The sequence below is a fragment of the Hippichthys cyanospilos genome, chromosome 2 (genome assembly GCF_059441005.1).
Source record: "Hippichthys cyanospilos isolate Australia breed blue-spotted pipefish chromosome 2, RoL_Hcya_1.0, whole genome shotgun sequence".
Lineage (NCBI taxonomy): Eukaryota > Metazoa > Chordata > Actinopteri > Syngnathiformes > Syngnathidae > Hippichthys > Hippichthys cyanospilos.
The window spans coordinates 7,898,261-7,922,212 of record NC_142370.1 but is presented as its reverse complement, the minus strand read 5'-3'; the positions used below and the strand labels follow the sequence as shown (position 1 = coordinate 7,922,212).

At 36.7% G+C, this 23,952-nt stretch overlaps 1 protein-coding gene across 2 annotated transcripts in view; it reads right to left on the bottom strand.

The window, feature by feature from the left end:
• The window catches only part of camkvl (CaM kinase-like vesicle-associated, like), a 39,608-nt gene extending 24,391 nt beyond the window's left edge, over nucleotides 1–15,217 (bottom strand). Inside the window, exon 1 of one of the 2 annotated variants that reach the window (XM_088408319.1) lies at nucleotides 14,856–15,217. Coding sequence is in view for 1 of the 2 variants with exons in the window: in XM_088408318.1 (XP_088264444.1) it covers nucleotides 15,108–15,122 (15 nt within the window). In the remaining variant the exon portion in view is untranslated. The remainder of the gene's footprint in view (nucleotides 1–14,855) is intronic. The other variant, XM_088408318.1, reaches the window with a different exon arrangement.
• Between the last annotated feature and the right edge of the window lie 8,735 nt (nucleotides 15,218–23,952).

Below are 23,952 nucleotides of genomic sequence, written 5' to 3'. Positions count from 1 at the left end.
AGGTATTATGAAATGCTTGAGAGTTAATTCAACCAATAAGTAATTTCTGCAGGACGCTGAGTGATTTTTTTTCTCTGACATTCTTCCAGTGGTTTTGGAAGCGTAACAGAACACGCGGCTTCATGTTGTCTAAGGGAGTTGTTTCAGTCCCATCTGCACAAACCATATCAAGCATAATGTCGGAAGCACCTTGGGGCTTCTTTTATGTGTGTTATGCGTACCCCTACTGTACATCAGCACCCACTCCTTTGACTGTGCAGCAGATTTAAGCAATGCCGCTCATGTCTTATGAAGTAAATTAGGACATCTGGTCTCACGGGAAAGTTAGAGTGAGGCAAACGGAGCATGGGAAGGTTAAGCGAAGACAAAAAAAAAAAAGAAAAGAGCATAGATAAGGCGAAAGAAGCTGCAGGAAAAAAAAATCATGAAGAAAGCGAAAGAAGCTGTAAGAAAAACGTAAACATGGGAATAACGGCTCCACCGCACTTCAACACACATGGGTTACAGGAATTACTAATGTACATCCTAATCTCTCTTTTGCATCAGTATCCACTCATAGTTATTATCACAAACGTGAATGTTGGCACAGCACATAAATGTACACCCATTGGATTTCATATGGACTGGATTATACCATTTCAGGGAATCCATTTATGCATTATACGGCTTTCTATTGCATAAACTAGAGATCAAGACTTGCACACACCCCTCAGTTAGATGGAAATCATGGCAGAAATTAGTCTGAGTAAGTCGCGTACATCGATTATAAAAAAATATTCGTGAGGCATTTTTTTTCGTGCCATGGATATCCACCTTTTTAGTTTACACTTCAGGAAAAATAATTTAAGAAATAGCAACAATAATTATTAATGCTCTGCATGCTCTGTTTGAATAATCCCTCCAACATGACGAGAAGGCTGATCTTAAAATAAACCTTACCAGACCAATATATATATGAACAAAAATGTATTGGTATGTTTTTCTTATGAAGTTGCTTTTGGTAGCATGTTGAGGTGTAAAGGCCAATTGAAATTGACTGATCTTTGCATGGCCATCACAAACTGTTGCTGCCGACATGAACATATTGGTTCTGGAATTAAGGATGTTATCAAAATGACTAGATTACGACTTAACTCTTTCAGTGCCGTGGACGAGAATTCTCGTCCTTTAAAATAGTAATAAAAATAATAAATAATACAATTCTCGTCAAATACGTTTTCTTATGTAGGGTAGCTGACACCCTTGACCTTGAGCACTGTAGTAATAACTGTGACCATTGGATGGCAGTGTTTCTACACTTACAACACAGATATTACCCACATGCAATTCAAATTAAAGAACGGAAATAAATCTTTCAAATGATACCAGCCATATTTACATAGACATAGCATACAATATTCTGTCGGCCTTGAAATATGAGTGAACATAGTAAACATACCGGCCCTCTAGACGTTTCCTTCATTGATAAACACTTGGCACTAAAAGAGTTATTATGGCACCTGTTGCGAGCGTTTGAGCTGTGGTTCCAATGTTATAGTATGGTCTAGCATAAACAAGTCACTAGCAACACTCAGGTGCAGGCGGGAGCCTTCGTATTTCTTTTCGAAGGATATTTAAGACGTAAATGACTCTGCCCACTAACGCGGACAACCTGACACAGTTGCAGTTTCTACTGATCACTTTTTAACAAACACTTATGGGGAGGGATTTTTCTTTTCAACAAATTATCCTAGAGAGGAACGTGCAGTTTAAGTAAAAGTGTGTAAAATGTTTTTATTTGATCTTCCCTGATTATTCTGTAGAATTTTCAGTAGAACATTCAAATACCCAGATAGCTGCAGCCCTACTGGAAATAGAAATACTTTTCAGTAGTAGACAGTGTAATCCAGGTGCATTGTTCCTTAAGACTCACTGACACAATTGTCATGCTACATAATCGACTTCCACGTTCAGGAAGGACACAGTGCGTGTCACTGTGATGGAATTAGCCTGCAGGCCTCAAGCTGGGCTCCAGAGTAGCATGCCGTTGAGTAGAATACTATGAAATATTAACTGTGAACGTTGTGCAATAGAACCTCACTTCAAACGTCTCTACCTGCATTGTAATACAAATACCTTCTGACTTGAACATGTTATGGCACAGCCCGAGGAACAATAGTCATTGAATGGCGGCCTCTAGATCCTAATTCTTCTGACTTAGATCATTTGCGAGGAGATCTCACATGTAGGCCATAATTCTGATTTGTGAAACGATGAGGAATCATATTTCTGAAATGAAACGAACTGTAGGTGCAGAATGATGCCGATAAAATAGAGCTTGCGTCCCATATAAATGATTCATAAGGAAGAGAAATGCCTGTGAGTCGTCACTGATGTGTGCGCTCATTTACCATTTTGGAGTGGACCTTTATTGAATGCTGTTAACACAGCACATTTCTTGGAAGTCTTTGGAGTTGTGAGTTTAGATTCAATACGCACAAAATTATGGACACTTGCACGGTTTTCACAGTGGCAGCATGTTCATGCAGATTGATCATTGGGTACCGGGCTGAAACTCATGAACTTAAGAAACTTAAAGAAGAAAAAAAAAAAATCTGTATTCCTCACCATTGCTCACAAACAAACAAAAATGTATCGTCAAACTCAAGTGGCTTTGCCTTAGTACCTATGCTGCTCATCTTGGTAAGGTGACATGGTACTGACCAAAAGTTGGTTATATTTGCTGGTAATTTGCGAAAACAAATTGGTCATTTTGCCCAAAATGTCGGTCAATTTGCGTCCGCCACAAAAGAAAAAAGGCAAATCGCAGTGTAACCAAGATTTGAACATATAACCTAACCAGCGACTGTACCGCTTTAAATTTGCCTGCACAATATTCAAGCTCTAATTTTATGACAATGCTCATTTCATTGTAACCGATGCGATAGGTTGCTTGTCATAAGTAAAATTGATTGTCCCATAACCAATCAGATAGGTGAAAGTCGGACCAATCAACCAATATCATCTTAACCAACCAGATTGAATGTTTTTAACCAAGCCCTTTTTAGTATGTGGTTGGGCTTAGCGATATATCTAAAAAACAAAATGCACACAATATTTTTCCAGTCATTTTGGATGACGTTGTTGATGTAAAATGTTACGATAAAACGTTCAAATGTTACCATTTAAATTGAAGGAATAAACTCTTAGGAATAAACTCAAAATATTTATTTAAAAATAAGACTTGTAAAAAATCCTGTGAAAAATGTTGACACAAATAACGCGTGGTGATTTTAAAAACGTAACTTTCATAGGTTGTGCAAAAAACCCCAAAAAGCTGATCGTAGTATTCATATAACTTGCCTAAATACCACAACTAAATAGTTTGTAACTATTGTAAAACAGGTTGCAAACAACCCAAAATCATCCACTTGTGAAAGAACTCAATTTCGTGATTTAGCTAATTTTCTAATTATTTGGAAAAAAAATTACATTAATCAATATATTGCCCAGCCGTACAGGGTAGTCAAAGAAAAAAAAGTAAGCCCATAAACTAGCAAAACATGAGCAAGAAAGCTTCATGGGAAAATATCTAATGAGCCTAAAACATCAAAGAAAAAGAAAAATGCATCCAGGTCAGCATTACTCCTTAAAATATTGTTTTTTTTATCCTTTCCAGATTCTCGAGCACCAAGTCCCCTTAGTGTTGTTCTCCCTATTGTCGGATTTATGAAAGAAGACAAAGCGGTAAAAAAAAAAAAAAAAAAAAAAAAAAATGTTTTTACCCAACACTAAATCCTATGTAACACATTTCAGGTACTCGTGTGATGCAGAAATGGATGCTGTTAGCGAGTGAGAAGCAGCAAGAGAAATATCACAGGCAGGGGCGATGATGAACGAGCTGTGTGTGAGACTGAGGTGTGATCAGAGGAAGACTGAGATGAAGATGACAAAGAAGAAGAATGAGAAACGTCCAAAGCAGTGAGGACGACAGACGTAAAGGGCATCAAGGAATCTAAGCGAGAACTGTCAGCCCAAGACTGAAGATGTTTTTTGTTTTTTTTTTTTAGTATAAATATTCCCAATGATTGAGAACTAACCTTTGGTGATGGAGAGAAGAAAAAAAACAACGAAGAGGAAAAACCAGCATTTATTAAAGTTTCGGGGAGAGGTGATGAGGCGGGAAACCATTTGAACAAAGACGTTTCTTCATTGAAGCTGAGTGGAGAACTGTCATGGCCCTTTCTATTTTTGGAAACTCGATACTGATCACACCTTATAGCATCTCGTCTACCTGTGGAATTTCACCGCAGGCTTGCGATCTTTGTGGGATGGGAATAAGTCTTCTCATTAAATAATGATGAACTTCCATCTTGAAATGGAAATTTGACGGAACCAATTCCCCGGAAGAGTTGGATGTCCACAAGAATTCAAAGCCGATCTAGATTTGAACTTAACCCATCAAAGTATTCAAAACGTACACGATTGTATATTGAATGGACACAAGTCATGAGAAACATCTCTTGATTATTTATCGTAAAATCCCGTGGACCTTCCCCATTCAAGTCACCTTTAAAAAACATGTTTTTATCTTCTTACCTTCCTATACTATCCTTGTTAACACTGGTCAATTTTTTTTTAATGGCAAAGCTATATTAATGATTACTGAATTTTTTTCTTTTTTTTTTAATTTTAAACAAATGGAAACAAATGGAATGGCTTGATCCAATTTGTCACATGCGGCCTCTGAAAATAATGATTTCTTTTTGTGAACAGATCCCTACTGTGATCTCAAAAGAGGGCACTTTAAATTGAATATTTTTCTGTGGACAAATATTTGTATATATTTCTAGATTTGTATATATATATATATATATATATATATATATATATATATATATATACATATATATATATATATATATACATACATATATACATATATATATATATATACATACATATATACATATATATATATATATATATACATACATATATATATATATATATATATATATATATATATATATATATATATATATACATACATATATATACATATATATATACATACATATATACATATATATATATACATACATATATATATATATATATATACATATATATATATATACATACATATATATATATATACATATATATACATACATATATATATACATACATATATATATATATACATATATATACATACATATATATATACATATATATATATATATATATATATATATATACATATATATACATACATATATATATACATATATATACATACATATATATATATACATATATATACATACATATATATATATATACATATATATATATATACATATATATATATATACATATATATATATATATATACATATATATATATATACACATATATATATATATATATACATATATATATATATATATATATATACATATATACATATATATATATATATATATATATATATACATATATATATATATATATATATATATATAATTTTGTGACAGTCCCTGGGACAAATACTGTGAGAAGTACATGGAGGCAGGGTTACATGGAAAAGCACACAGCAATGTCTCTATAAATACAGCGTGGAGGTAATGTTCATCGTGTAAAGTGGGCGGATTAACTGGAAGCAGGTCAGAGCAAAAACAGAGCATACTCCAGCTTTTCTCCCATTTAGCTGCATTTGGCTGCATCTCAGCAATACTTCGGCCTTCTTTATTTCTTTGCTGCGTCCCACAGAATATTAACTAAGTGTGCATTTGCCTTCTTGTTTTTTACTTGACGTGAAGGTAGACAATAAGTGCAAGGTGCTCAATCCTCCAATTGGTTTAGAATAAATAGGTGTAAATAAACGTAAATGTAAATAAAAATAAATGGTGTATTGTTTGTGTTCATTTTATTTTTCAAAGCATATTTTGTATGTGGTCAATTAATTCATATATATTTTTTTTGACACTATAGTTTTGTAGTTAAAGAAAATTGGTGATGTAACACTCTGAAACAAGCATTTGACTTAACATACAGACACTACTTTATATTGTTTGTTGTTTTTACCGTTATAGGAAGGTGTCTGATGAATTTTGACTATTTAGCGTTGGTGCCTTTTTAGACAGGTGTTTATTGCACTTGGGCCAGGGGCACCGTTAAGTCTATTTTAGGAGTGCTAAAGGTCTCCTAGAATCCTTTGGTTGCATTTTTAATTTGTTTACAAAAAGAAACAAAGGTTAACTATAATGCGACCATAAAGTTATTTTCAGTAAAACTACAGGGTGATTAAAAGGTAACTAGCCATTTTAGCCGTAATAGTGTTCTAATAGTGTTCTGTTTTTACTGTATGTTCCAAGATGCAAGGCAAATAAATCTATGTTCTTGTTTCCTTTTCAGCTGGACTATTTTGTTTGAAATTTGGAAGGCTCTAAAAGTGGTTCTAATTCCCACACATCGTTGAACACACACAAAATACAATGAGAAAAATATTACAATATATGAATAAATTATATGTATTTAAAACAAGGCATTACAGTACTTTTCAGTCACCCTGTGAACCCAGTAAACAATTTTTTTCCTCTAAAATATGAACATAAATCTCTCAGTATCACCTTTAATTTAGAATACCCTTTGCCATTGTTATCCAATCGGTTCCACATAATCAAATAGAGAATGGCCTTATTTAGGACAAATCCAGTCCAAGATTCCCTGTGACCCTACTTGGAGTAGTTACTCACGGACATAATTAGGATTTAAGATAGTCGTTATTGTCATTACACCTGCAGTACAAGACAATGGAATTTAACAAACTAGAACCGTGGCCACAAACTGTTAGCAGGCGATTGATTGTAGGTGTTAATTTAAATTTTAATAACTTATAAAGTCCCAGAACGTTCCGTTTCTCAATTTTGGGTGTGGATTACTTTGTGAGAAAACATTTTTCTTGTCGTCAATGCTGCAAGCATATTAAATGTAATATATTAAGAATAGACTGAAAACAGATGACAAATCTAATCTGTTGACTTTAAACATGTATGCAGAATTTTCAGCCTAAATTAGCTGCTTGTAAAATGTCGTGCACGTGTTTTGTTCACATCCTGTATATCTCCTGTGGACTAATCCCTTTCTATCCATCAAACCTAGTCACATCCCTTTTTGGTACTATCTTTGAAGAATGAAAATAGGCTTCAATATTTGATTTCTGTCTCATTTTGAGGAAAGAATTTCCACACTCTAACAGGACCGCCACAATTTTGGATTGCTAATCATCCACCTGTGGATATCAGTGAGATGTCCGTGTTTATAATGATAAATAACACATGACTGGCCTTCAAGCTATAATCGTCAATGTGCCTTGACTAGTCTGTTGTATGCTGTGTCTCAGAGACTGCATGGTCTGGATTCCTGAGTGAAAGATTGTGTGAAAGCACAGCATTTTTTCCAGTCAATACCTAGAGAAGGTTGATAAGTACAAAAAAAAGAAAAAAAAGCCAAAGGCCAAGTTAAGCAATTGGTTTAGAGGTGGGCACAGTAGCAAGGCTTTTCTCGAGTTAGCCGGAGTAAAAAATGCACCATGGCAAGCAAAACTGCCTTTGTTGTGAAGCACTTATGTATTAAACTCATCCATCCTGTGAGCGAGGAACGAAGAGAAAGAGTGCCATCATCATTCACCTGTAGCATAGCATAGCTTGCTTTGCATAATGTGAGCATAGACAGTTCTTTATGACCGGCACTACCGATAAATACGGACCAGTTTAGACCTGGTATTGTTCCTTGTCTCCTCTCGTCTCATTTTGATAGGTTCAATTTTCAGCTTAGGTCCTTACTGTTGCTGTTTAGTCCTTGATAGAGAATCACTAAAGAGATCACGGTCCATTGAAGTCGTTCATACTTAAAGGGGAGAGAGCAAAGATTTTTTTAAGGTCTGTTAAAAGTCACGTTTTCAATGTTAAGGTTTTTGCAATACATACACCACTTGTAGAAAGTTGTCAACCATAGTTCAATGAAAAACTTGTAGTGACTCTATCCACCGCTAGGGCCACTGGATGTAATGTTATACTAGCTAGAAAGCCGGCTACGCAATTTCGCTGGCGTGACATGGACTTCTTAGTGGCCAGCAGCGTTTATGAAAAGTTGGGAGAAGAAGAGGCCATTTTGACACACGAGGCGCTTTCCACTTAAGATAACGTTAACTACTTAACATAACATTGTAAATCAAACATACTCGTAACATTTAATCACACAATTTAGTTATGACACTTACTTAAAACAACAACAACAAACAGCTGGCCACATATGTCAAAATATGGGGACAGATTCCAGAAGCTTTTTTTTTTTGGCATCCTTAATCATGATGGAATGATGAGCTGCAGTTGAGCAACTGATCAGCCAATGCCCAGTTGGATCCATCATAACAACAGCTTGGGGTGTTACGTAAGCGCTCGTAGCTTAAACTGAGGAACATAATGACGGAGGGCAAAACAAGAAAATATCCGCTATTCAGCTAATGATACAATAGTTGACTATCACAGACACGTTGTAATTACACAAGGTAATTTTTTTTTCTATTTATAATGTAATAAGTAGTCCATCTAGTTTGCTTATTTTTGTTTTGTTGTTGCATATCTATTGTCTGTTTTGGTTTATTTTAGTGGGTGTAAGTCCACACAAGATGCTGTTATTGAGTTTGGTATACAATTGAAAGACGAATGAAGCAGAAAATTTCAGTTTTATTAACATTTACTGAATATCGTCCTCAGTAGTCCTGCTTCTTAGGTCTACAGAAAGAGATGGCTGTAGATTCATTTTAAAATGTATATCCTTGAGGATGATTATGGATATATATGTTCTGAAGAGGTGGATAAATTCCTTGACCAGGGGGCTGAGTCAATGGTTGCTCACCAAGTTCTCATCTGTCATCAAGGGACTTCTTAAGTGCGATCCGAGCAGGAGAACGACGCCGGATTATTCTATGCTTTCCGTTGTGTGTTCCTGACTATTGTTAGTTTTTTCATTGATACTTATTCATTCCGAGTGTTTGTGGTTGCTCGAACCTTTTGAGTTGATACTTTTATCTCCTGTTGGCTCCACCCTCCGGATAAAGAAAATGGATATATTACTGTATTTCACTTATCGTAGGTGTGCTATGGGCTTTTTTTTTCTTCCCTCCCCAGATTATGTGTTTTTGCATTGCTGTGTCAAATTATCATCTTTTTAGCTAGCTGGCATTTTTGGACCAGCATGAGAAAGAGCCCCGAAAGACACAACATGGGAAATAGGACCCAATGGAGTCGGCCGCACCGCAACAGAAACCTCTCTTCCTACGTTTCCAATGTTTTAATTTCCCAATGTTACCATCTATTTTGTATTTACAAAACAAATATTGCATCTAGATGTGAGTGGAAATGAGAACAAGAGTATGAAAAGAGAAAGAAAGCAAGGTAGAGGGGTCCGGAACAAACAAACAAAAAAAAGACTCAGAGAAATGATGGTGACGGTATTTCAGCGATGCAATCCTTTTGTCTTTTCTTTGTGTCCAATCTATTTCCTGTGCTGCACTTCTAATTGCTCCTCTTGCTCCTGTAGCACTACAGAGCTGTAAGGCTAGGATAACTCATCATTAATTCATAGCTTCTCCCCCCTCATATGTATTTACAAGGCCTTGAATTCTGGTTAATTCAGTATCTTACAAAAAAAAAGTGCATAACAACACGTTTTATGTGAATGATTAAGCTGCTTCCCACCCGCCACTTTGGGGCATTTTTGGATACTGGATTTCCTGTCTGTCTGTCTTTCTTTCTTTCTTTCTTTCTTTCTTTCTTTCTTCATAATGTTTGTCTTTGTCATTCTTTCACGGTTATTCCTCTTTTCGTTGTAACCCATTTCTTATTTTTCATTTCTCGTAGTCTGTGTATCCTTTTTGACGTTCTTTCCTTCTTTTTCACTCACACACTCTAGCTTTTTTACTTCTTTTTCTTTTTTCTGGCAATCAATCTTTTCATCATTTTGTCTTTCTTTCAGGCACTCACTCTTTCTTTCATGGAGTCGGTCTATCTTTTTCTCCCTCTTTTTGTCCATTTCTCTTTTCCTCCCGTGAATCTATCTTTCTGTCTCTCTCGCTCTCTCTCTCGCTCTCACAGTTGATCTTTCTTTCTGTCTCATTGTCTTTCATTGTCTCTCTTTTTTCAGCTTTTTTTCACTCCCTGTAAGTCTCTTTTATTTCTATAATTCTTTCTCTGAGGCTTTCTTTTTCTCATTGTCTCTTGTTTTCTTTATCTTTTCTCTTTCTTCCTCAGAATCTCTCTCAATTGCTCTTTCTATCACCGTCTCTCTTTTTCTTGCTTTCTCTTTGGATATGTGGTAGAAAAGAACAAAATACCTTTATTATCAGTCGATTAAAACACCACAAAGGATATACCGTGCTTGAAAAAAAATGATTAAATACCTCCATTTATGTGCGTAGAAAATTAAGCTTTTGTTTCCTTGCTTCTCAATCTGAAACAAACACTAGTTTTCATAAGAATAAAATTTAAAAAATGCAGGACTGTGGACATGTGGAATGTGAACGTACAATAGCAGGACGGAATAGAGAGGTTGGGTAAACTGGCTGCCTGAATACAGCATGTATACAAATGCGCAACACAAGATTTCATGAAGAATTCATGAGTTTTGCATCTTCCTTCCCATGTCGTGGCATTGTGTTTATGAGTACCCAGCGGATGAGTCGAGTAGAGAACTTTAAGCACCAGCTTGCATTTTCTGGTTTGACAAGAGTTTGGTTTTAAATCAAGAACCCATACATCCATTTATCTTCTTTACACTGTCTCATCATCCATATCGCGGCGCATCAAGAAAAATGCATTCTAATTTGTGCTATTGTGCAAGAATGAATGACAACTATATTGAAAATATGTATTTGCCTAATTACTAGTTATTACTGGTCACCAGCCAATCCGTCTTCTGCCATTTATTTTTAGCTGAGTCCTTTCCGATGCTTGCTGTCCTGTATTTCCACCTTTTGCACTTTTTACTTGACTGTCTACCAACATTTTTGAGCCTAATCAAATCTATTCTCTGTTACTCATCTCCATTTGAGAATGATTTCTTTTCAGTGTTTCTCTGCTTTTCATTTGAGCGCATTTTAGGAAATATGGATAATACGTCATTAACAGTTAGATGGTAAATCATGCGATCTAATGTAAGAAGACTCTTTACATTGTTCTTCCAGAAATATGGCGGCTGTGGAGTACAGTATATGCTGTATTGCTTTTTCAGGAATGTGTGTAAAATTCAATCCACAAAACATTACTGTGGTCTTACACACATGCCATATTGAGCTTCGCTCAGGCTTTGAACGGAAATAAACTGATGATTAAGAATCAGTTGGCTAGTGGGTGGATATCATCTGCTAGCATCACTGAGAAATTGTGTCGCAATCCAAGCCCTTCCCAGATACCTCCAATAAAACCAGCCAGGTGGCATCTTCTATATACAATATCAGTTTGTATTTTTTAGTACATCACTCTTTAACAATTTTGTCTTTTTTCTTTGACTTGCCTGTCAACAGGTGAGTTCTTGGATCTCTGACTACCTGCTGCTGTTTTCTTTTTACAAAAAACAGACCGCTACAGGTTTCTATCATTATATTAATGTGGTTGATGGTCAACTAAATGGTGGGTCGTTTCAGATAAAGAGGTAGGATTATGAGACACGGACTCATCTGGATGAGGAGCGGCTGCGGATGAGATGCAAGGAGGCGTAAAATGAACATGGACATAAGGAACCGCCGGCACCAAATTAAGTTCGGGGTAACATATGCCGTGTTTCCAGCGTGTCCTAAAGCAGACACTTATCTAACATGGGTGTGTGGAAAAAAAAAAGCAAGTTGTTTATTTGCTCATATTAAATTCGCCTGCATCAGCAGTAGTTTCAATGGAGCAATGTTCTCAATTACATCACAAAGGGCAACACGAACATTTTACCATAGCAAGATCCGACGGCTTTTCTTACTTCTTTTGTGCCGCATTACACTATAATGAGATATTGATGTCTATGGAGAACCTACACACAGCTTGCTGTTAGATCTCCTATTGATGAAATCATAAATCTGTTTAAATGTTATTTATCTGCTATGCGGCACTGTCCTGATCCTGCATTGAATAATTCAAGTGATAATAACCCTCATGTTTTCCATCTTTGTAGGTTTAATGTTTCTATATTTCATATTCTTTAATAAAACAGCTCTTGATAACACCACAATAGGGAGAAAATGAGCTGAGTGATCCCAATAATGTTACTGACTACACATGCCTGTTTTCCCAATGATGGCGGATGTCCTTAAACCAACAGAAAAACAAACTCAATAAACGGAAACAACATAAACGGAGGCAGCTCAATTCACAAGCTTTTTAGCGACTTACACGGCAAATGCGAGAAAACTGTGCAAATCTGCAGAAAATTCACATATAAGTAGATGGCCATAAAATACACACTGACGCCTTTCCTCTCTCACCAGTTCAACACTGCAGAATGGAAAGCAAATGAAAAGAAAGCCTACCTGCACTAAAACACTGACCTTGGCCTACGGCTTAACATTTCCAAGAAACATAATCAAGAGATTTCTGTAACCTTGGTGGTAAAAAAAAAAAAAAAAAAAAAATCTTATTAGAGAACTAAATGACTAAATCACAGAAGACGATTCCTGTGAGAGCTGAATGAGCCTAGAAAAAAATTGTACTGCAATGTTTCTGGTATATATTGCAATTTTGTTTCAATTTACAGTAACATGTACAAACATGACAAAATAATTACATCATAACATCTGAACATTAAAAACCTACTCTAATGTTTAATAATATTAATGTTGATATACGGAATTATGTGACTGATAGGCTATGTAAGAATATTTAACCTATTTTTTTAAATTTTGTACTAATGTACACATATGTAAGATGATATGCAAAAATGTTCTCCCATAATTTAGAGTTTTAACTGTTTCAAACAGAGACTGAAGGCTTAGTGATTTGGCTTGAATTTCTTTTATGGTATGAATTGATTTTATTTGGTGGTTGGTCTTATTGGGTTATATACTGTAAATGTGAAACACAATGTATTTCCAGTTAGAAAAGGTAAGAACATATATTCACTTTTTTAAATTAAAAAGTGCAGTTAAAAGCCTTTAATTTTTTTTATAAATTGACAGTGTGTTGGTGTGTCTTATGTATGAACGGTGATCTGAAGTTGACTAAAGTTTGACTCTTTTGCTCTACTGTTTTGTTTCCCTTAACGCTTGTGCAGTATTTTGGTCATTTTCTCCTACATAATCCTAGCAGAATTTTAGCTAGCCAAAGGATGACACATTCCTGGTTAGTGTAATAACTAAGTAGTCGTGCCACGTTGAACATGTTGTCACAACCTGGGCGGAATTTCAGCTCCCTTGTGTTTTCTTTAAATGCTTTCTCCATGATGTGAAATACTTTTGATTCAAAGGTCAAAAGATTGGCCTAAATACCGCACAAGGGCTAATGTGCAATAATGTGCCTTATAACCTGGTGTGCACTGTATGTAAAAAACTTCCCAGGATTGACTTGTTCATTGACACTTCACCTTACAAAACCAGGCATCTCATAGTTTGAAAAATTCAGTGATAGGATTTGCTGCAAGAGTTGTCTAAAACCCTTTCAGCAAAGAGGTTAAAAAAACAAACAAACACTAATGAATACATAGTCATACATGCATCGGTTTAGAAACTACACACGCACATATTCTAGAAACACATCTAAAGACTAAATCACCCAAAGTGAATTCTCACCATGTTTCAAAATGGAAAACAAGTTTATTAATTAAATTATTATCTATGATTTACATTTTGAAAAATGACTTTTGTTTTGGAGATGCAGCCCCGCACACAACGTAACATATACTTGTGGGCCCTTTGGTATATATATACACTCCACATTACTAGAATCCCTTCTGCGTGCATGGCGCACAGGCTTTTTTCTTTTCTTTTGAACCATTAAATAGTGAACACAAGAAAAGCACAAAACACACACACCTGGTTTGAAAGCCTTTTTCCCTTTCGGCTGAAGCCTTTTTACAAACTCTAAACGAGGTCTCTGGAGACGATTTCAAATGTGAAACGCTGCCCCTGCAAACCAAGGGGCAGACACTAGATGGATGAGATTAATAGGTGAACATCAGCACTCACATTTTTTTTTCCTCTGGCCCATTCTTTCTCTCATCCTTTTACTTTCCTAGCTGTTAGACACTGTATGCGGTGCTCACATTAGCCAGCACATTTCTGATGTAAAATGATGAAATCCTACATCTGCACCGTTGAAACAACTATAAACAAAGTCATTGCAATCAGAAATGTTGCTAATGGAACTTAATGCACATATCATACATTATAGCATATGTATATTACGGACGCCCTCCTTTTCTCCCCTGGTTCGTTGAGCTATCTGAGCCGGCCGCTTGCAGTTATTTCAAACGTGTGCTTAAAACCCCGGAGCATCTGCCCTGATTCCACATAAGCCTTCAGTCAACACAACCCAAGATGGAGCAAGTAAAGCGCTCAAAAGTCAACAGAACCGTAAAGGGCTGCCCTACTCTCCATCCATCACGGAAAAGATATTCAATCCAAGCTCAAAAAGCTATAGTCAGACTTTTTCAGGATGTAAATGACGTGCAAATCAACAAGTTTGTTTAGAGCAAAGCGTTTCATTTTGACCGTGCGCATGCAGCTACTGTCAGCATGGTGGCATCACAATTATTTTCTCTGTTCATTTGCCGCCAGCTTGGAGTGCGACCATGTCCGTGAGGGGGATGTCATGCAGTGAGATCTTACCTTGAGTTGTGGCGGCTCTGGAGAAGTGTGGCTGCGCACGTTTGCAGCAAAACTATCCAAAATGACAACGGCGGCTCTATCTGGACTTGAGATGAACAGCAGGAAACGGCAGCAGCGGGGTGGATGGGAGAGGCGCTCTCGCTCCAGCACCAGCGTTTGCGCTTTGCTGGGAAGAATTACTTTGCTCCTTTCCGACTGTCAGCCCTCCCTGCTTCACTCACCAACTCCGCGCTCACTCACTCACTTACTCACCCAGAAAGGAATCATGTGCCATTAAAAGCTGATTGAAGATCAACATGCTCAAATGTGTGCTACATCCCAGTCCAAAACTTGCATGTTATGCGGCCAAGCAAATAGTCTCTGGGTGTAGGCACATCAGAGGAGTTGGGATTAAACAGTGGGATTATGCTTTAAATGTTCATCTTTTCATCTCATGCGCTGTTGGACAATGACATCAGTGTTTGGCAGATGAGCGCCACAACTATGTGGGCAGAGATGGACTAAAAAAAAAAAAAAAAAACAACAACAAAACCTTTGAATTCCGTTATTGATCCTTGTGGATGTAAATCGTGATGCGGAACTGGTGGCCCCCGCGCATTAGGAGGGGTCACGATAGTGAGTCACGGGTGAATTGTTTGGCACGTGATGTGCGGTGAATGTGTAAACATAGCCAAGGCGGTGTGCCTGCTGACAGATGGTTACTGTAATGACGCAGGAACAAACTCCTGGGTTCAAGCGTATGCTTTCTCGGATTATGTAGAAACTAGAGTGGAATATACAGTCGGACAATATCCGCTTTGATGGTTTGGATTGGTGTTGACTCGTCAAGGTTTCAATAACCACTAATACTGTCTATAATCCGTAATGGGCATTTTTCCTTTTTGTGTAACATAACAAATGAGCGTTAAAATCAACTACTCAACACGCTGCCTCTGAAAATAATTAGTTGGCAATCAGTGTTTTATTTTTTATTTTTTACCTTTGTAGTATGCGAGGAGATAAACAGTCAGACCTCTGCTCACCATATAGGTTTTCTTGGAAGATCCGTCATGAAAATAGTGTGTCAAGTATAGGGTGCAGTTTCCCAAGATGATTGCTGCAAGCTCTCAAAACTGAATGGACTCTGTCCATTCACTTACAGCTGGCAGGGCCTTCTCTTTTCATTCTGAATGTTCTGGAAGATTTCAGGGAACCAGACAACACTATCGCTTGCCTTATCAATTGAGATGGAACTAGGGCATGGCTGATAACTGACTTGACGACATCCCAGTTTATGAAAACTGACTTAAAAAACTGACGGTTTCTTAAAACTGTCCAAATGTAATCAAACATTTTCAAATTTAATTTTTCCAACATAAAAAATGCTATTTCGCAAAACATTTAAATATAGTGTATTTTAGAGCTGAGAATTCAGTACTGTGATACCATGACACCGTCATATTTTTGCTCAACGTTATATCATACGGTAAAAATCAAATATTGGCCCATGCCAAGTTGGTACCAGCAGAAATCAGGCTAATACAATAGGACAACTGTTAAAATCCATATTACAAACAACTGCTAAATTCATACAACGGCAAGAACCAAACAGCTGCCTGAAGAAAAACGAGCGGCCATAATTACTTTAAGAAATTGGTATCCAAACCTTTGGCTTCTACTGTATATACAGTATATGGAGTTCAAGATATAAGCAGTAATACACTGCACACATGTGCTTTAGTCCCAACGTTTACAGTTTTCATTTGCACAGACCTTGAGCTTGCAGCAAGATTCCATTTTCTGAAAAATAGATGTCTATGGAAGTGACGATAAGATAGAGCCAGGAGAAGGGTAAATAGAGCGAGCGAACAGGTCAAATCTCAGCGAATAATAGCCTCATCAGGGAAGGTTTCTGGTGGTTATGCACTGATACCAACAACCATCAGTGGAGTAAATTTCAAATCGCCATGCCAAACAAGAACACTATAGAAGCATGCTTGTGTTATGTACCTGGATTACAGTGAGTTTCCGAAATCAAAGTTGAATTGCTAACATAATTTCTTAAAAGTCACATTAACATTTCTTTTTTCTTATGAGGCTTGGCTGTACCTGTATTGTTTGGCCCAAAAAATTAAAAAAAACATGTTAACTTGGGTGTCTGTGTTACCGCGGAGTGAAACATACAGGAGACAGAAATTCACTCCTATCATACGCCTTTCTGACTGCAGACTGATTAAAGTGGACAGTGTTGACGATATTGTCTCTAAAACCTGTCCGCACACCACATGTCGCTGAGAGAGCACCAGCAAGACTCGTAAAAGGCAAACAGAGGTGTGAGAGACCCATTATGTTTTGTTGTGAATGGCTGTATTCTTAATGAGAAGCACCTCCGTGGGTGCTGTGAAACCAGGCTGAAAAATACACTTATCATTAAAACGCCTGCGCTTGTGGGGGAGAAAAAACAAAACAAAACAAAGACAGGAAGAATGTGGTCAACTAAATTGTGCCATTAAAGAGGAGGCAAAAGCACAGCTGTGTGGATAAAAGTGAATTGCATCATTGGTTTTGAGGACTCAGAGCAAACATGCCTGTGCCAAATGTGTCACGCAGAGATTGAAGGCCAACTGCAACTGAAAGAAAGTGCCGGAGAGCCGTGGCTGGCTTCAAACACGCCATCCATCCATCCATCCATCCATCCATCCATCCATCCATCCATCCATCCATCCATCCATCCATCCATCATTTTGGCACCAACATAGCAGTGGTGTCGTGACTTATTTGTGATATTGGACGGATTCTGGCTGGAGCACATAAAAGTGAAAGCCATCCAACAATACATGTTGCCTTTTCTACTCAAACTATTGTTTTTTTTTTTCTAAACTCTCTTCGGAGCTTCTCCATCTCAGCTAATGTTTACGCACACTGTCGATGGAACCACGTCGACAGATCGTGTCTGTCACGTGTCATGCCTGCCATATAGCTGCTGTCGCCTTCTAAACGATTGGACCTTGAAATGGACCTTCATACAATGTGACGTCATTATTTGAGATCAACCCAATTGCTGTGCATGCTTAGCACATGGGCTGTGGTCTTTCATTTGTAATAAAATCACAAACAGTCATGAATCTACCCATGTAGCATGTGTCCTATTTTGGCATAAAATACATGATTAGGTCACAAGCAGGCACACACACACACACACACACACACACACTTTGGTATTTTTACTGGACAGCAGCCCGCTTCCGTTTGACGGAAGCGCTTTTCATCTTGCCAGCCCTCTTCTTCCCTTCTGTCACCCACCAGCATCCGTCATCCGTTCACTGCTTGTCCACTGTGTTTTTCCTACTTCTTTGCTTTCACTGCTTTCTACCTTCTTCGTGGTCCTCCACAGGTCTTTTTTCTTTGTTGACCTACACTGATTTCTTTTCTTGATAAATTAAAGTGTCTTAAATCAGTGGTTCTCAAATGGGGGTACTTCAATAAACTCCAGGGGGGTACTCGAGATTAGAAATAAAACAAACATGCAAACACCCTTTCAAAACAATGATTGAATTAATTAAATGTTTCAGGAAAATATAAGTTCATAAAACAAATTCTGTATTCAGTAGGTTATTCAATTTCATGATCTTTAAAACCCAGATTCTTCCCCATACTAGAATGGTTCAATCCAACACGCGCCACCTCTCGTTAGCCGTGAAGTAAATGTGTTTATTTTTGTGAACAAATCTCGACTATGATGCCAATTGTTTATTTATATATTTTTTTTTTGCAGAAAAGGTCTGACACACAAATCAAGTTTGAAGGGTTCTAAAGTTGAATAAATCAGACACCGATGACATGTTTTAAGTCATTTTATTTATTTATTAATTTATTAATTTATTTATTATTATTTTTACCTAAAATTTCTTTGCACCGGTTAAGGGGTACTTGGCTGAAAACGTACCTCACAGGGGGTACATCACTGAAAAAAGTTTGAGAAATACTGTCTTAAATTATAGCTACAGTATATCAGTTGTGATCATATAGTACCATGCTTTTAGACATTCTAGGTTTTCTTTTCTGTATGCTTTAGTGGCATAGTACACTTGTAGTGGTACCAAACATTCAATAGAAAAAGAAATTGAAGAAAACGCAGCTGTCTCAACATTTTTACATGACTATGCATGCACACGCTCTCACAGTGAGACATAAATAATACGGCAGTATAGAGTGGTTTGTGTCCCATGCTTAATGTAGCATAGGAGAGATGGCCTTAATTGGCACAGCTATATTTGAATTACAATGTAGGCCGACCAACACCTCCTTGACTTTGGCGCTGGGACACATTAGAATCCCTTTCAAAAGAAATGACAACCTTTTAAATCAAAATTACATAAACGGGTTGAACATTGGCCCTTACATATATAATTGGTCAGTGGGTAAAAACGAAGTTACACTTAAATTCAATAAAAGAATATCAGGACTGATTTATGGTGGGTTTTTTGTTCCTGAGATGACCCAATATAGAGAAAAGAAAGTAGAAGGCATGCATTGTAATGTTTACCGGTTTGGTTTGTTACATTCAGGTGTCATCTAATCACCACCAAAATTCATACACACATTCCTGGTGTTGTCCAATTCAACATAAAAAACAATCAGCGCAATATTTGGAATATTTTTGAGAGCAAATGTGAGCTCAGAAAATACAATTTATGAGCTGACAATCAAAAACATTCTGATGGCGTTTATTAGGGGTATTTTTTTTAACACGTTGAAGTGGACAAGTGTAGGAATGTCCATGTGAATTTTGATGGCGGGTTTTTCGACCGACACTATAATTTTCCGACAGGCCTTTATGCTACTTCCCGCAGCAAGCCATTTACTGGTTTATCCAAAACAAATAGATAAAATTTAAAAAGCAAGCTAATCTCATATCCCTACTTAAATACACACACAAACACACACACATACATATATATATATATATACATACATATATATATATATATATATATATATACATATATACATATATACACATATATATATATATATACACATATATACATATATACACATATATATATATATATATATATATATATACACATATATACATATATACACATATATATATTATATATACATATATACATATATATATATATATATATATATATACATATATATATATATATATATATATATACATATATATATATATATATATATATATATATATATATATATATATATATATATATATATATATATATATATATATATATATTTTTTTTTTTTTTTTTTGTGGACCATCCTGGCCTTTAAGATTTCATATAGGCAAGCATCTCCACAATTTGTTACTTGTATTGGCTTATGTTGTATGAACTTTTCTTCATGTAATGCATCATGAGTTGAATCCATTTGAAGAGCAGGTAAGGAAACTAGGAGTCTCAACTCATGCTGCTGCATCATTATTGGCAGTGGATTCTTTATTCACAGCGTGCAGAGAGATTTGCGCTTCATTTGTGGAGGAACCATTGAATTTACATAACCTTGACGCTATATTTTTATGACACATTTAGCCTTCAAGTACAGCCTCAAAAAGACAAAACAAAGAGAAGTGGGGTGCTTTCACCTTCCAGGAATTGCTGGCATTATTGAAAAAGAAATAAACAAAAATAAAAAATAAAAACGGGCCTTGAATTAACATTCTGCAAAATGTGGTGTCAGAGAAAGGCAGAGAATAGGCAATAACTGAAATAATCAACCTCTTTGTTTCACACCTACTGTTCAGTCTTGATAGATTATTTATGCAAATGAGAACTTAATGCTAATATTGCTTTTTAAAATATTTATGAATCAAAACTTACATACACAAGCCTTTTAAACCTTGAAGCACAAATAAAAGTGTTACATTCTCATTTAGTAGCAAGTATGAATTAAAGCATCTTCACAAATAATTCAAAACGTGCTATGGATTGAACGCATAAAAATCACTAAAAACCAAGTCAAGCTGCTATAAAATGGCATATAAATAAAAGGATAGGCAATTTCCTTTAGGATCATTAAAGTATGAATTTAATCTTCTTGAAACAAAATTAAATAAAAATGTGGTAATTGAGAAGAAAAACAAACCGCCAATAATTGGCGATGAGTAAGTCGTCTCCCCCCAGCTAGGCTGATTATTTGAAGTGTGAGATTGGTTGTCTCGGCCTTGTGGGGACCAAAATCAGTTAAAATGATGAGAAGGAAAACTTTGTGGCATGGAAACTTAAAATTAGGAAATGGGCGTAAAGGTGGGAGTAATGCAATGATGGTCTCCAGATTCCTGAGGTTATTAATATGAATCTCTTCAAGGACTCCAGCAATGATTTGGGTCAAACTATTTCCTCTTCCTCGTGAGAAGGCCCAAAATGGGCTCCAGAAATCTCGGTGTGCATGGCTTTAAAAAATATAATAATAACAAAACACTCAAGAATAATGTCATTTCCTTTTGACTATTTTTTTTGCTTTTCCAATGACTCATTGAGCAACATGTCTGCTAACATCTACCAAAGCCTTCTGGCATTGTGTTTAAAAACAACATACAGGTGATGCAATTCTGCGTTCATTTAATATGATAATAAAATATTTCCCATGAGGCTTTTTGTTTAATTCCAAGCCAGCTGTAGCAGGTGGCAATTCTCATCTTCCACCTGTTTTTCTGAGTCTTCACGTCACCAAAGAGAATAAAACCAAACTGGTGGACTTAACGTTGACGCACACAGGTACTTTCAAGTTTGTCCTTTTCTGCCATCTGGTGGAGCAGGTTGGCCAGCTACAGCGTTTTTCATTTAATAATGAAACGTTTTAACTGAGCTAAACTATCAACCAGACAAGGATGGGGAATCTTCACCATCTTTGCAATTAGGCGAGGGATGGACAACTCCAACGATAGGGTTGGCCACAATTTTTCATCAGCATTTTACTGGGTGTCTGCATAAGACCACACACTTCTTGAAATGTGTGACAAAAAAGACAACATTTGTCCATATTTCTTTTTTAAATCAAAGGTGTGTAAAAAAAAAAAGAGTAAGTAACTGTAGATTGTATTCTCTAATGCATGTAGAAAGCATCGGCTGCCCCCCCCCCCCCCCACCTAAGATAAATTATACATTTAAAAATAAATAAATCAGCTAACCAAGTTTAAGTTCAACTCAATTTACGCATGGTAACTGAAAGAGACTGCCCGTTTATGTCGCGCTTTTCGGCAGTAAAAAGTTATCTATCATTCTTTACAGCTCTGCTTGTGAATATCACATGACTCAACAGGCGAACCATGATTGGTCGTTTATCGAGTGTACGCAGGTGATGTCATTTTCGGTCGATAGCAAGTGGAAAATTGTGTTTTTAAAGGTCTAGATTGTACATGAAAATAAATTTATCAAAATAATTATAAATTAAATATGAACTTTTGCAGTTAATATTTGTTAAGTGGACAATCCCTTTAAAATGTCACTATTCTCCATATCATTGATAGCGCCAAATGAATAAACTCTCTTACTCACCCTTGTGTGCAGATCAGTTCTGGTCCTTGCAGGTGTTCCTGTATTCGTCCCATCAGTAATCCTTTAATGAATCCTTTACAACAGCTGTTTATCAAGTTGAGCTCCCAAAACGCATTTGTGGCACTTTTTGCTTTGACCACATCCATGTTTTGGAGGGCACACGTTTGCTAATTCCAAATGCACTTTCGCAGTGCCTCAATCTCCATTGGAGCTTTTATATATGTTCATTAATTCCCCAGGCCAAGCAACTGCAAAGTTGTTCTTTGTACTCCACTGACTCAAATCTGAACACTCAATCCCATTGCTGCTCCCTTAGCAACCAGCGCCGTTTGTAAACAGTCTGGCCAATTAAGGATTTTGCAAGTATGTCATCTACGGAGGCGATTGGCTGAGAAGTGGTCACACGATGTTTCCGGAAGCCATTTTGCAGCCCCAAGACCTTTCGCTACGGTAGTGCCTTTAATTGCTGAGTCTTTTACCAGGATGACGGGGCAAAAAATAGCAACACTTACCTTTATGTAAGATTGTTTGCCCTTATTCTTTTAGATGCAAGTATGAGAAACAAACCAAATAGAAATCAAAAGACAAACACCAGAGGTTAGTTATACTACAACATATTTTGGAGCAGTATGTTGGAAGATCTCACAGTTCAGGGGTCACAGTTCAGGGGTCGACAGTTCAATTCTGGCTCTGGCCTCCCTCCCTGTGTGGAGTTTATATGTTCTCCCCGTGCCTGTGCGGGTTTTCTCCAGGTACTCTGGTTTCCTCCAACATTCCCAAATACCTGCAAAGCAGTTATATTCAACACTCTAAATAACCCTTCGTTGTGTTGGTAGTTTGAACAGTTGTTTGTCTAATTGTGCCCTGCGATTGGTTGGCAACCAGTTCAGGGTGTACCCCGCCTACTGCTCGAAGACAGCTGGGATACGCTCCAGCGTCTCAGTGAAGTCAGGAAAGCATTCAAGACAATGGAGGGATTGATATTTTGCACAATTTTTCATCGGGCAACGCATAGTGATGTGTGTGTGTGTGTTTTTTTTTTTTTAAAAGCTAAACAGAATGTGGCTAGCACAACTATATCAAACTTGCTTTTCTCAATGAACCCAAATGTTACAATTACAAAATAAACCAGCTCTGTAACTACAGAATTAGATAATAAACAATATGACTCATCAGGAGCCAGAATATGGATTTATCATATACAAAACAACCGTGTGAGAAAAGTAGTAAATTCGATACTAACCAGTGGGATTTACTGTCCTAGACACATATAAAGTTTTCAGGCACGTGTGAGGTTTTTTTTTCTTTCATTCAACCTGGCAGCAGTTAAAATTTACAAGGAGAACGTGATACCTAGGGGTCAACCAACACTCTTGTTATGGGCCTGCTATTCCCTGATGGTTGCTTTCACTTCTTAGAATAGAATTGTTGACAAGACATTTTTATATTGCCTTAGCAGGCGGAGGCTCTAATTCGATGAAAGGAAAAGTAGATTATTTCCACAGCTGACAACTTTTCTGATTGTGGTTGGCTTTTGGCAGGCCAAGGACAATCCAGGCTCCATTTCCTGGCGAGCGTGACAGGGG